This window comes from Acomys minous, assembly GCF_964271855.1.
Source record: "Acomys minous genome assembly, chromosome: 9".
In the NCBI taxonomy this organism is placed as follows: domain Eukaryota; kingdom Metazoa; phylum Chordata; class Mammalia; order Rodentia; family Muridae; genus Acomys; species Acomys minous.
In genome coordinates, this window is record NC_140490.1 from 39,781,188 (window position 1) to 39,794,742 (window position 13,555).

Here is a 13,555-nt window from a genome sequence, read left to right on the forward strand (position 1 = left end):
CAGAGGGCATCAGAGCACATTATAGATGGTTGTGAGCCACCATGTGGTTGCTGGGAATTGAACTCAGGACCTTAGGAAGAACAAACAGTGCTTGTAGCCTCTGAGCCATCTCTCCAGCCCTGGTATGTTTTTGGTTTTTGTTTTTTTGAAACAGGATTTCTCTGTGTAGCCCTTTCAGTTCTGGAACTAACTTAGTAGACCAGGCTCACCTCAAATTCAGAGTGCCTCTGCCTCCTGAATGCTGAGATTAAAGACATACACCACCATGCCCAAAATCAGGCTTATTCTTAATTTGTAAAATTGCTATTTATAACAAGTACAAATTGAAAGCCCCAAAATGGAGCTGGAGAGACAGCTCAGAGGTTAAGAGAACTGATTGTTCTTCCAGAGGTCCTGAGTTCAATTCCCAGTAACCACATGGTGGCTCACAACCATCTATAATGTGATCTAATGCCCTCTTCTGCCGTGCAGGCAAAGCACTGTATACATAATAAACAAACAAACAAACACACATTTTTTAAAAAAAAGAAAACCGCAAAAACTGAAACTCTATGTGTACTTGACACCTCAAGTAGAAAATTTCACATCTAAACTGCACACACCAGGTTGCAGTCATACATACACACTAAAAAATATAGAAGGGGGGGCAGGGGGTAGCTTAGTGGGAAGGCACCTGCTCAGCTGTGCATAGCACTGGGTCAATCCCCAGCAGCACAGAAATCAACCAGCCACAGAAACTCTACTTCCAGGTTAGATGTGTATAAGATGCTCATAAAATGAATCCTGTGGTTAGACACGGGCGTCCTTCAAGACATCTCCCATTATACATATATAAATAACAAAATACGGACGCTTGAAACTGAAAACCTTTCTCATCCCAAGCCTTCTGGACAAAAAGTACTCAACAACTATCAAGTAAAACACAAAAACAACAACAAATCCCTATAAACGAAATTTTTAAAAGAAAAACGTGACAAAACAAGGCTCCAGGGTGCCAGCCATGGTGGTGCATGCCTTTAATCCCCAACACAGAGAAACCCTGTCTCAAAAAAACAAAAACAAAAACAAAAAACCAAGGCTCAGGGTCATCAAGATGTGTAGCTACAATCACAGAGGATCTGACACCCTCTTCAGACCTCAGCACAAGGCACACATGTGGTGCACATACAGGCAGGCAGGCAAACTCTGTATATATAAAAAAATAAAACTTAAAATAATAACAAAAATTTTGTAAGCTATGAACATATACCTCAGAATAGAAACCCATACGGCCAATAAAAATGCAAGCAGAAGGGCCAAGCGGTGGTGCCTCACGCTTTTAATCCCAGCACTTGGGAGGCAGAAGCAGGCAGATAGCTGTGAGTTCAAGGCCAGGCTGGTCTACAAAGTGAGTCCAGGACAGCCAAGGCTACACAGAGAAACCCAGTCTCGAACGTAAAAAAAAAATTTAAAAAAAAAGCAAGCAGAGACACGCACAGTGAGCCACAGGGAGGCCTCTCTCTTGGAAGCCGACAACCAGCCCGAGTGCCGAACCTTCTCTTCATAATGAACTTCTTTGCAATTCTTAGTATTAAGAACACACTACAGTCACTTACCTAGCCACCTGGCAGAAACTTCGACTGGCAATTTTAGACACTGGGAAGGTGTGAGACAGGAGAATTCTCACATACTGTGGTGTGAGAATGGAACTACACACACTCTGGAAAGCACCTGGCATCAGCTAGCTAGAGCCCAGCTGTGGCTGAGCCCATCAGGCTTACTTCCAGATAGATCTCTTTCCCAGGAAAGCTCACGTGTAGGTATGCTAGGGCGTGCACACGGAAACAGTCACCAGCATTCAGGAGGCGGCGGGAGCAGCTCAGGAACTCAGGGCCCGTCTGAGATACACACCAAGACCCCATCTCAAAAAGGCGTGGGCCAAGGATATAGCTTAGGAGAAAAACACCTGCACGTAAAGCACAAGGTTTTGGGTTTCTCCCAAAGTCACAGGAAAAAGAAAGGAGGGAAAAGAGCTCCAGCTGTCTGTCCGTCAGTGTCCATCCTCCCAATTTCACCCCATCACCAGATAGGAGAAAAAGAAGGAGAGAGGTGAGACAGAGAGAGAGAGAGAGAGAGAGAGAGAGAGAGAGAGAGAGAGAGAGAGAAGAGAGGGAGAGAGGGGGAGAGAGAGAGGGGGAGAGGGGGAGAGGGAGAGAGGGGGAGAGAGAGAGAGAGAGAGAGAGGGAGGGAGGGAGGAGAGAGGGAGAGAGGGGGAGAGAGAGAGAGAGAGGGGGAGAGAGAGAGAGAGAGCGCGCGCCCGCAAGAGAGAATGAGCGCTGATTTATTTCTTGTTTATTCTGTAAGCATGACTACTACCAAACCTCAACTGACCCCCTGAACAACCAACAACCACCTGCCCCCCTCCTGGGGCTCTAGCATTTATATACAAGTTCCCAGAATTCCAAACACGACACAATCGCAGAAACTTTGGCGCTTCTGTTAGAGCCTGAGGCAAATCATAGCCAGCTGCTGCAGACAGTCCAAACCAGCCCCACAGTCCCACACCTGGGATCAAAAGAGTATTCTTATAATTTTACTGTGGTTTGTTGTTGTTGTTTTGTTTTTTTTTACAGTAAAGGTCCTTTATTTCTTTTGTACATTGGGCCATGAATTCGTATGGAACGGGCTCTAGCAGCTCAGGCTCCTTCCCGTCAGCCCTCACTAAGGGAGCTTCTCTGGGTGGCGCAGGCTGGCGCTTCAGCTGAACCCAGGCGCCCTTTCCTTGGCTTCCTTCTTCTGGCTGGTCTCTTTCACTCGCTTCAGGAAGCTGTCCTGCTCCTAGAGTGTGCACATTGACTCTCTTGGCGAGAATCTTGCCCCTTAGCTGCTTGTTCACAATGCCGCCCACAGCATGCTGGGTGATGTCGTAGACAATGTATAGAGAACATGTAGCGAGTGCCCCTCCTCTTTCCCTTTGGGTTTGTCATTTTGGAGAGTTACAGGAAGATGGCTGTCGCAGCCAAAAAGCAAAATTTCTGCATTTTAAAAGAAACTAAAATTCTCAAATTCTAACTACACTAGGCCCTCAAAGCCTAGCCACACACCAGGTCAATGGTACAGTATGCCATATATGGTGACACCACAGAACATTGTTCAGCAGCAAAACTGACCAGCGGCAAGGATCAATGATGGCAAACAAAGAACGCAGGGCTCTAGTCATGTGAAGTGAAAAAACAAAGGAATCTCAGATGCACACACAGGTGATAAAACAGTAACGAGCATTTCAGCAGTGGCCTCATTCAGAAAGATAAAATGTTAGGTGAAATACTGTTTTGTTTTTGTTTTTTGTTATTTAAGATTTATTTATTATTATGTACACAGTACTCTGCTTGCACATATACCTGCAGGCCAGAAGAGGGCATCAGATCACATTATAGATGGTTGTGAGCCACCATGTGGTTGCTGGGAATTGAACTCACAATCTCTGTTAGAGCAGCCAGTGCTCTTGACCTCTGAGCCATCTCTCCAGCCCTAAGTGAAATACTTAACATTGGCAGCAACTGCATAGCAAGATCCTGTCTCAATAAATAAAACACTAGGACAAGTGAATGGAATATTAATTTGAAGTAATTATAAAATGGATATCCACATTTCTACAACCAAGGTTAAGAAACACAAAGGGCTAGAGAGATGGCTCAGTGGCTGAAAGCACCAATTGCTCCTCCATGGCTGTGGCTTTGTCCTGGTGCCAACATGGCCACTCACAACTGTCTGAGGCTCCTTTTTTAGAGGATCCTATACCTTCTACTGAATCCACAGCCACCAGGCATGCACAGGGTACACAGACATACATGCAGGGAAAACACCCATACACATAAAGAGATAAAGTTCAGCAATATGTACTCTTCCATTTCACTTTCTTTTCCTTTCCCTATTCTTTTCAGATTTTCTCTGAAGAGCCCTGGCTGTCCTAGAATTCACTCTGTAGCTCAGGCTGACCTCAAACTCAAGAGATTCGCCTGTCACTGCATCCCAAGGGCTAGAAACGAGGTTTATTTTTAATTTCAAAAAATCCCAGCCGGGCGTGGTGGCACACGCCTTTAGTCCCAACACTCGGCAGGCAGAGGCAGGTGGATCACTGTGAGTTTGAGGCCAGCCTGGTCTACAAAGTGGGTCCAGGTCAGCCAAGGCTACACAGAGAAACCCTGTCTCGAAAAACCAAAAAAAAAAAAAAAAAAAAAAAAAAAAAGGAGATCCCAGCAGTATTATACTGCCCTTGGTAAAATATAAGCACAACTTATAAAGTAACAACACGGGAGAGCTGCCAACAAGTAAATAAAACAGGAAGAGAGCCGGGTAAGAGTCGGCATGTGCACGCTCGCGGTTTCAGTGAGGTGTGGTAACAGGTGGTAGGAGACTAGGAAGAGCGAGCACACTGAACCAACAAGAGGCTTTCAACGAAGTGGTACCAGCAACACATACACAACATACACAATTAACACAGCCAAGCAAAGGCCACACTTTCCAAACAGCAATTCAACAAGGAATAGCATGAAAGTTACTTGTGGGGCTGGAGAGCTGGCTCACTTACTGCTCTTGCAAAGGATTCGGTTCCCAGCTCGTCCCCGCCCAGCAGGGGGCTCACACCCACTTGCAACTCTAGTTCCCACACGATCTGAGGCCTCCTGCATCCACTGGCACCTACACTCATGCACACACTCCTACACAGGTATGCATAAATCAGTAAGAAGAAATCTTTAAGAAGCTGTCAACAAATATCTTAACCATCTGAGAAAATAATCTCAAAAGACGCTGAGGCCGGAATGCGCCTGAATGCAGAGGGCTGGCCTACTTCACTAGTCATCACTGCCCCAGCAAAAGAAGCCAAGCCTAAGTCCCCTAACCTAATAAGTAACAACTCTGCCAATTCTGTCACTGCTGCCAAGGATGAATTTAAAGAAAGAAGGGGACACGGGACGGGAAGTGTGCCTCGGGCTGTCCAGGGACGGCGTTACCTGTTCTCAGCCTTCTTGCTCTTGCTGCCAGGACTGGAGGAGCGGGATCTGCGGCCACGGCTCCTGCTCCGTGAGCGCCTCCTCTCTCGGCTCCGAGATCGTCTTCGCTCTCGGCTTCTGTCGCGCTCTCTGCTTCTCGAACGCCTGAAAGGGAGAGTCTTCTTTTATTTTGTGGCCAAAGAGAGTTTTTATTTCAGATTATGCCTGTCCCAAAGTGAAAAAAGGTTCTTAAAACTATGATCATTACTGAGGCAGAGTTCTTTTGTTTTGTTTGTTTTTTTGAGGCAGAGTTCTCAATCAGCTAACAAATCAGCTAGGTAGGAAACAAGTGAAGCCAGCTCCTACAACAGTCACTGGAAACATGAGGGTGCTAGTTCTACAATGATGTTTGCTAACTGTATAACATATTTAAAATCTACTGTCTGCAGCATAAAAGCCCACAGCCAGGGCTGCAGCTGAGCCCTGAGCACTTGCTGAGCTATGCAAGCTCCTAGTCCCAGCAGCGTGGATGGAGGTGGGGTGTTGAGGCTAAAGGAGACACGCAGACCCTGTGCTCAAAGACCGTACTCTGAAGACTCAGAGGCAGCACTGCTTCCCGTGAGCTGCTAGGTACCACATGAGAAAGGGCACAGCCCCAACTTCGTGGATACCAGTTTCCTCACCTAGAAAATGTGGAGAATTCACACCTTTTTCACTGGCTTGGAACACAGGAGATTCACTTGCCTCTGACTCCTGGGTGCTGGGATTAAAGGTACAACCACACCCAGTCTCAAAATCCTTGACCTAAAAATCTCACATAAAAAAATGTCAAAGCACCAGGTGGGGGTTGCAGAGGTAGGAGGATGGATCTCTGTTGAGTTCAAAGCCAGCCTGGTCTACTGATGAAGTTCCAGGAAAGCCAAGGCTACACAAAGAAACCCTCAGGGAGGGGGTTGGGAGGGTTGTAAATTTGTTATTTGTTAAGTAAATTGGTTTTTCACTGTGAGAAATTATCTGTGGGACACAAAATGTAAAAGTGAATTAGTCTGCCCTCTCTATACTGTCATGAGTAACTGCTTTTCTGGAGTACCAGGTATAAATACCACAGTATTTTCACTTCCAACCTCTTAAGATAAAATCATAACTTAAACCCTCTTGCTTTTCTATGTTAATTTAAAAAAAAACTGAGTACATTAAGAAAATTGCTTTTAAAGACATTTTCACTCTGAGGAAGGTTGTAACTAGTGAAACTAGTGTCAATAAATATATAAGAAAATGTAAAGTAAAAAGGTTGAGAGTTTTTCAGATTAGAACTAAGAACAGTCATTAAAGTAGCTTAAAACAGCAAAGAAGGCCTTCCTGGCTCCTTCCCAGTGTCTGCTTTAGTGACTACTCTTACCATAATGGTCAGCCCCCTCTGGCAGAATCAAATCAACTTCCACAAACAAAACGTACTATCTTACTTTTATCTCTTGAGAAAATACAACCTAAAGTTCCCAAGCTTAAAAATACTGTGTAACAGTATTTTCCTTTTTTAGATTTATTTATTATTATGTATACAGTGCTCTGCCTGCATGTACACCTACAGGCCAAAAGAGGGGATCAAATCTCATTGTAGATTATATTGTGAGCCATCATGTGGTTGCTGGGAATTGAACTAAGGACCTCAGGAAGAGCAGCCAGTGCTTTTAACCTCTGAGTCATCTCTCCAGTCCCTAATAGACAAGTCCTGTGTCTAACTAAACAATGGGGGGAAAGCAGGGGACCCCAAATGGGCCGCTAATTCCCAGAGCAGGACACAGATTTGGAGAAACCCAATGTGCCCAGTTAGGAGGGCCCAACGTCACTGGTGTCTCAGAGATGAAAAATCTTACCTCAGGCGTTTCCGATCTCTTGACCGAGATCTTCTTTTGTCCCTACTCCGAGACCTCTCTCTCCTTCTATCTCGATCTCTGCTCCGGGAACGTCTGTCGTCTCCACGTTTACTTCTCTTGTCAGAAGGTGAGCGGCTCCTCGAGCGGCTCCCAGACCGTCCTCGTGATGCTGAGCGTTTGCGGTAGTGACTAGGGCAGAATCAAGCTAGAGATTACACTTAGAAAACAAATACATCAAAAGATGAAGCGTAGCAAAGCCCATGTATTTATTTCTGTGTTTAAAAAAGAAACTTAGCACTGGACTGAGGTGGCGCACACCTGTAATCCCAGCACTCCAGAGGCAGAGGCAGGAGGATCACTGTGAGTTCAAACCAGCCTGGTCTACAAAATGAGTCCAGGACAGTCAAGGTTACATGGAGAAACCCTGTCTCAAAAAACCAAAAAATAAAATAAAAGAAACGAGAAAGTCAGTGCCGGGCTGTGGTGGCACACACCTGTAATCCCAGCACTCCAGAGGCAAAGGCAGGCAGATCGCTGTGAGTTCGAGGCCAGCCTGGTCTACAAAGTGAGTCCAGGACAGCCAAGGCTACACAGAGAAACACTGTATCGAAAAAAGCAAAAAAGAAACTCAGGAGCCCCGCCTCCTGTAATCCCAGCACTCGGGAGGCAGAGGCAGGCGGATTGCTGTGAGTTTGAGGCCAGCCTGGTCTACAAAGTGAGTCCAGGACAGCCAAGGCTAACACAGAGAGACCTTGTCTCGGAAAAAAAAAAAAAAAAAAAAAGAAACTCAGCAAAACCAGAAAAGATGTTTTACCTATGAGGAGAAAATGAACTCTTGTACGGACAAAGACTGGAAAGGGAAGCAAGGAGCCACGCATGGTGACTTGTGCGCAGCACTTGGGAGGCTGAGGCAGGAGGATCACCATGGTTTTGAGGCCAAACTAGAACAGGAAGTAAAACCCTGTCAAAAGGTGTGGAACTGGCGCTCAGCGGTTAAAAGCACTGGCCATTCCCCCAGGAGACCGCTTGCACTGTGGCGAAGGAAATGACAGGCAAATGAAGACACAAATGACCTTGTGTCGAGTACTGGATTGGAGACAACCTGCTCAGAATAAATACCAGACAAGTAGCCCAGCCCTGGCTAGTGCAGTGGCGTTTTAGAGGCCTCTGAAGGAGATATAAGCAGGAGCCATGTAGACATACAGGGGAGACTTTCCGGGCACAAGGCACAAGTGAACTCACAGGAAGGAATCTTGGCTGTCACGTGAAGGAACAGCAAGGAAGACAGTTAGACAAGTGAGACACGACAGCCGATGTGTGGCACACACCTGAGCCCCAGCAGTCAGGACTCAGAAGCAGGCAGGTCTGAGTTCCAGGCCAGCACGGACTACACAGTGAAACTGTCTCTAAGAAAAAAACTCAGAGTGCCATGAGACAAGAACAGAGAAATAACAAAACGGTCAAATATGGAGACCTCCCAGGCGCTCACAATGACTATGTCTTTTACTCTGAGAAAGATGAAAATTTCCTCTAGTGCCAGCTAAAACTGAGGAGAGGTCACTTCTATCAAGCAGTTTAAGACCAACATGTTCCCACCTCTAAATGAATACTTTTAACTAGTTCACTCATGTGTGTGTGTATGTATGTGCCTGAGTACACGTATGTGTATCCCAAATGTACAGGTGCCTATGGGACCAGAAGAGGGCATTGACTCCCCTGGAACTGGAGTTGCAGACAGCCGTGAGCCATGTGGGTGCTAGGAATTGAACTTCGGTCCTTTGGAAGAACAGCCAGTGCTTTCAACCAGAGCCACCTCTCTAGCACCACAAATATTCTTATAGTAAATTATAAAAACAGAGAAAGTTATTGGGAGAGTTTTAAACAAAATAGTGGCATAGCCTCATGACTACTTTTAAAGTATTACTCAGATGTGGTGCCAGCATTTGGAGATGAAGGCAGGATGACCAGCAGTTCAAAGCTGGCCTTGACTACAAGATCCTGTTTATACTAACTAAAACAACAAAGGAGGCAACCATCCAGGTTAAGAGGCAGTGTCAGCTGAGGTGAGAAACAGCAAGGAAGGTGCTGAGAAATGTCAAGATCCGCAATGAAACAAAACCACGAAAGCCTAGAACACTAGCACAGGCCGTGCTGGGAGTGGGCGGGCGGAGAAGCTGTGGTCCAGCACACGTTTGGCACACATGAGGCCCTGAGATCAATTCACAGCAGCTTTCGTCACCGCCACTGGAGGTTGCCAGTTACTTGCAGTCAACAAGCCACTCCCTTTCTGAGCCCTTTCAGCGGAGTCTACCTTCTTCGAGCTCTCCTCAGTCTTCTGTGAAAGCCCCGTATGCACGCGAACTGAGTTTTGGGGCTGTTTCTCAAATACCCTGCTCTTTCTCACCTCTGAGACTCTCACTGTTCCTGAAGAAACCAAGAGCAAGAGCCAAGCACGGGAGAAAGATGACAGTATCAAGGTAAGCGGCTGGAACAGGCCTCCTGTGAAAGGTCTGAGGAGTTCCCGTTTCCTCTTTAAAGTAACAGGATCCGACAGAAACGACGTCAGAGGATGGCAAGGCCTTCACGTTATTTCTGAAGTGTCACTCTGATTCCAGCATACAAACCTTAGTGATTATCGAGGCAAGGTATCAAGAAGGGTATTTCGGGGAGGAAATCAGTTTGAAGCTGTCTGGCAAAGACACGATAAGGGCCAAAGAGATTGGGAATGTGGAAATAGGGCAGAATCTAACGAGAAGGGATTAATGAGCGGGAGAATGAGTGAAACATCGAGTCCAGATCTCCAGTCTGGGTAGTCAGAGGAAGAGCAATGCCTCTGGGCGATTTGAAAGATTGTCACATATGCCACCGGGTGATGGATCGCGCTTTTAATCCTAGCACTCGGGAGGCAGAGGCAGGAGGATCAAGGCCAGCCTGGTCTACAAAGTGAGTCTAGGAAGGCCAAGGGTACACAGAGAAACACTGTCTCCAAGTAAAAAAAAAAAATTGTCACATGACCTGACTGGGTCAAGGTGATACATCAATGCCTTTATCCAGATGGTGCGACGAGCTTTTTATATTTGCAAGATTTCAAGATGCTCCACGCACACTTAGCTCATGTCCCTGAACCTAAGTTATAAGCCAATAAAGTGCTGTTAGCATTACTCTCCCTAGACACTGGACAATAGTATCTTTGCGACTGGCTAGAAACTTATCAGTAATCTTTCAAGACGGTTATGGTGATGACTTTGACAATACCTCAAGGTACTGAACCTGTTACCCACATCCTAAAGTTTGGAAGACACCATATGATTAGCCCGCGTTAAAGTTTCAAAAAGATAAGAAGCACGTAACAAAGTAATACGGAATCTATCTACGAAGAACATATCCATGAAACAGGTGTTTCTTGCAACTCAGTAAAACCCAGTCGTGCACATACTGCAGGTGCGATTTAAAAAAAAAAAAAAGCCGGCCCACATCCTCCTTTTAAAAGACTTAGGACACCACGCGCGCACGAAAGTAAACTAAAGTAGCCCCAAGCAATGTTGCAAAGGCGAAGCGGAAAGGGAGTGAGAGCCCGGGTCAGGGATGACCGAGTGGGATGAGGCTGCTGGCTCCGTGAAGGGGCGGGATGAGATGCGAAGGGCTGTTCCCGCTCAGAGCTCGACCCGGCTACAGCGAGCACCGAGGAATCTGCGGCCCGGCCCCCAGCAGCGCATCCTCGCAGCCCCGGGCACCGGCGGCCCAGGGACCACACGTGGGGCCGGCTCGCCGGCGCCGCCGTCTCCACCCGCTCCTCTCCGAGCCCAAGAAGCGGCTCGCCCGCAGACTCACCGAGACTCCCGGCCCATGCTGCCGGCCACCAGAAGGCCTGCGCCCTTGGGGACGATGCGCGGGCCTGTGAAAGAGGACAAAGAGGGGAGGCACCAAGCCCTCACAGTGCCAGCAAGGACCGGTCCTACCAAGCGACCAGAGCTCCAGCAGTGACCGCCATCAGAGCGCGGCCAACGAAAACAGGATGTGCCGGCGCCGGGCGCGGAAGGAGGAAGCAGGCGGAAGGAAGCGGTTACTTCCGCACAGCGCCTCCCACCGGTTGGAGGCCGCGCGGCGTGGGCTGCGTTAGAGAGGCTCTGGCCGGTTTTCCCGCGCAACCCTAGGAACTGTTATTCCAGTGGAGTGGAGCTTCTGCCAGATCAACCCTGCCTAGTGTCTTAGCTGCAGAAACCACCAGGAACCCTACGCAGCCTGCGGCTGTCCCAGGGAGTGTGTTTGCTTCCCGTAATCGCATTAGATGCTACAACCACCTCCTTACATGCTTTGAACTTTTTTTTTCTTTTTTTTAAGATTTATTTATTTATTTTGCATGTACACCTGCTGGCCAGAAAAAGGCATCAGATCTCATCATAGATGGTTGTGAGCCACCATGTGGTTGCTGGGAGTTGAACTCAGGACCTCTGGAGTAGCAGTCAGTGCTCTTAACTTCTGAGACATCTCTCCAGCCCTGTACTTATTTATACATTCACTTATTTCTTCATGTGTATGCCAGATCTTGGGTGCTCAGTCTAGTAGAGGAAGTTACTAAAACCACAGGGAGAGTCACACTGAAGAGATGTGAAGACTGAAAATTGGCGAAGAGAACTAAAATGAGCTAAGGATTATAATCATTCTTAACACTGTCTATACTGGGAGCTTTAGAAGAAAAAAAACAAAAATGCATAACAATTGAGTTGTAATATGAATAAATTAATTAAATAATAAAAATATTTTTTTTAAAAAGTTAAGACCTGGAAAAACAAAACAAAACAAACCGCATGGTCCAAAGCAAACCACTCCAGAGATGCAGCCCAAACACAAAGGGACCAGACAAAAATTTAATCACGGGCCTCTCTCCTGCTCTGGCTCTTCCACTGGATCACTCCTCTGCTTATTATCCTCCTCACATTTTCACTCTGTCATTTAAATGTTTAATTACCCCACTTCCCCCTATATCAGAACAAAGAATCCACATACACCCTCCAAATGAGGGCTCCAACAGGTACAGGACCGGCGATTGACAAATCAGATTAAGGGAGACCTGACCTTGGTATAACTCTTCAAAATCAAAAAAACTCCCTGCCAACCATGGTCTTCCTTAATGACTGCTGAAAAGGAAGGTAACTGTGTCATCCTTGCGAATAAATCCTATTTTTATGCAAATCAATCTAGCCCAGTTCAGGAAACCTCTAAACAAATCTTTTTTAGTTTTTTGTTTTTCAAGACAGGGTTTTTCTTTTTTCTTTTCTTTTTTTTTTTTTTTTGTTTTTTTTTTGTTTTTTTTTTTTTTTTGTTTTTTGAGACAGGGTTTCTCTGTGTAGCCTTGACTGTCCTGGACTCGCTTTTGTAGACCAGGCTGGCCTCGAACTCACAGCTATCCGCCTGCCTCTGCCTCCCGAGTGCTGGGATTAAAGGCGTGCGCCACCACACCCGGCCTAAGACAGGGTTTTTCTTTGTAGCTTTTGGCTGTCTTGGACTTACTTTGTAGATCCCAGGTGGCCTCAAAATCACAGAGATCCACCTGCCTCTACCTCCTCGAGGGCTGGGATTACAAGCTTGTACCACCGCACCTGGCAAACAACTATTTTTTAAAAATCAAAAACAGGCTGGGCGTGGTTGGCTCATGCCTTTAATCACTGCGCTCTGGGAGGCCAGCTTGGTCTACAATGCCAGTCCAGACATATATGTGTGTGTATATGTATATGTATATACACACATATGTGTATATATATATATACACACACGCGTATACATATATATGCTATTTATACTATTTTACTTTCTTACACTGTCTTGGTTATACAGATACGTACATTTGCTACAATCCAGTAAACTGTGTGTTTTAAATTGGTGTGTTTCACTGTAATGAATGTTACCTCTATTACCTGACTTCTTTAAAACATGCAATTGGCTATTACTATTCAACAGCAGAGCACTTGCCTTGTGTGTCTGAAGCCTTATATTCAATCTCAGCACAGCAATCAGCTTCTGTATGTTATTCTAAGTGCACATGCCCCTGTGTGCCGTGAGTGTGCATACACTTATGTCACAGCACATGTGGAGGGCAGAAAAACGTGCTGGAGTCAACTCACTTCTTCCATCATTGCGGGTCCCAGTGATCAACCACAGATCTGTAGGCTTGGTAGGAAGTGCCCTTACCTGCGGGACCATCCTACAGCCAGCAAGCCTTTTGTAACAATTAAATGAAGGACTAAGATTCCAAGCTGAGTTTCTTGGCCTTTTACCTACAGGCTGCAGCCCACCTGGGAAGTTGTGAGCAGCACTCTAAAGGCACAGAGACAGTGAGGTCTGCCATTCCGTGCCAGATCTTAACCTTGTGAGCACCTACACTAACGTCATGAGTGGTCAGAGAAGCTGCAAGTTTCAGAAGCACAAGTTGCTTGGGCACAGACAGACACAGTATGAATGGGAAAATAGACCCTATGCGATCCCAGCCTCAGCCCCTTGGGAGGTGCAGGCAGAAGGATCACTTACGGCCAAAAGTCAGAGGCCAGCTTAGAAAACAGGATGTAAACGTGTCTCAAGAAAGGGGAGGACAGAAAGCAGGCCCTAAGGCTAGTAGTGTCTTTTTTTTTCTTTTTAAGATTTGTTTATTAAGTATACAGTGTTTTGCCTGCATGTACTTCCGCAGGCCAGAAGAGGGCACCATAGCTCATT

The 13,555-nt window shown here is 46.3% G+C and overlaps 1 protein-coding gene across 1 annotated transcript in view; it reads right to left on the reverse strand.

The window, feature by feature from the left end:
* The window catches only part of DDX46 (DEAD-box helicase 46), a 54,595-nt gene extending 43,705 nt beyond the window's left edge, over positions 1 to 10,890 (reverse strand). The window contains exons 1-3 of the mRNA XM_084797162.1: positions 10,679 to 10,890; positions 6,848 to 7,036; positions 4,995 to 5,138 (exon numbers count right to left, since the gene is read on the reverse strand). Coding sequence (XP_084653288.1) covers positions 4,995 to 5,138; positions 6,848 to 7,036; positions 10,679 to 10,695 — 350 coding nt within the window. The 5' untranslated portion in view covers positions 10,696 to 10,890. The remainder of the gene's footprint in view (positions 1 to 4,994; positions 5,139 to 6,847; positions 7,037 to 10,678) is intronic.
* Positions 10,891 to 13,555: the final 2,665 nt, after the last annotated feature.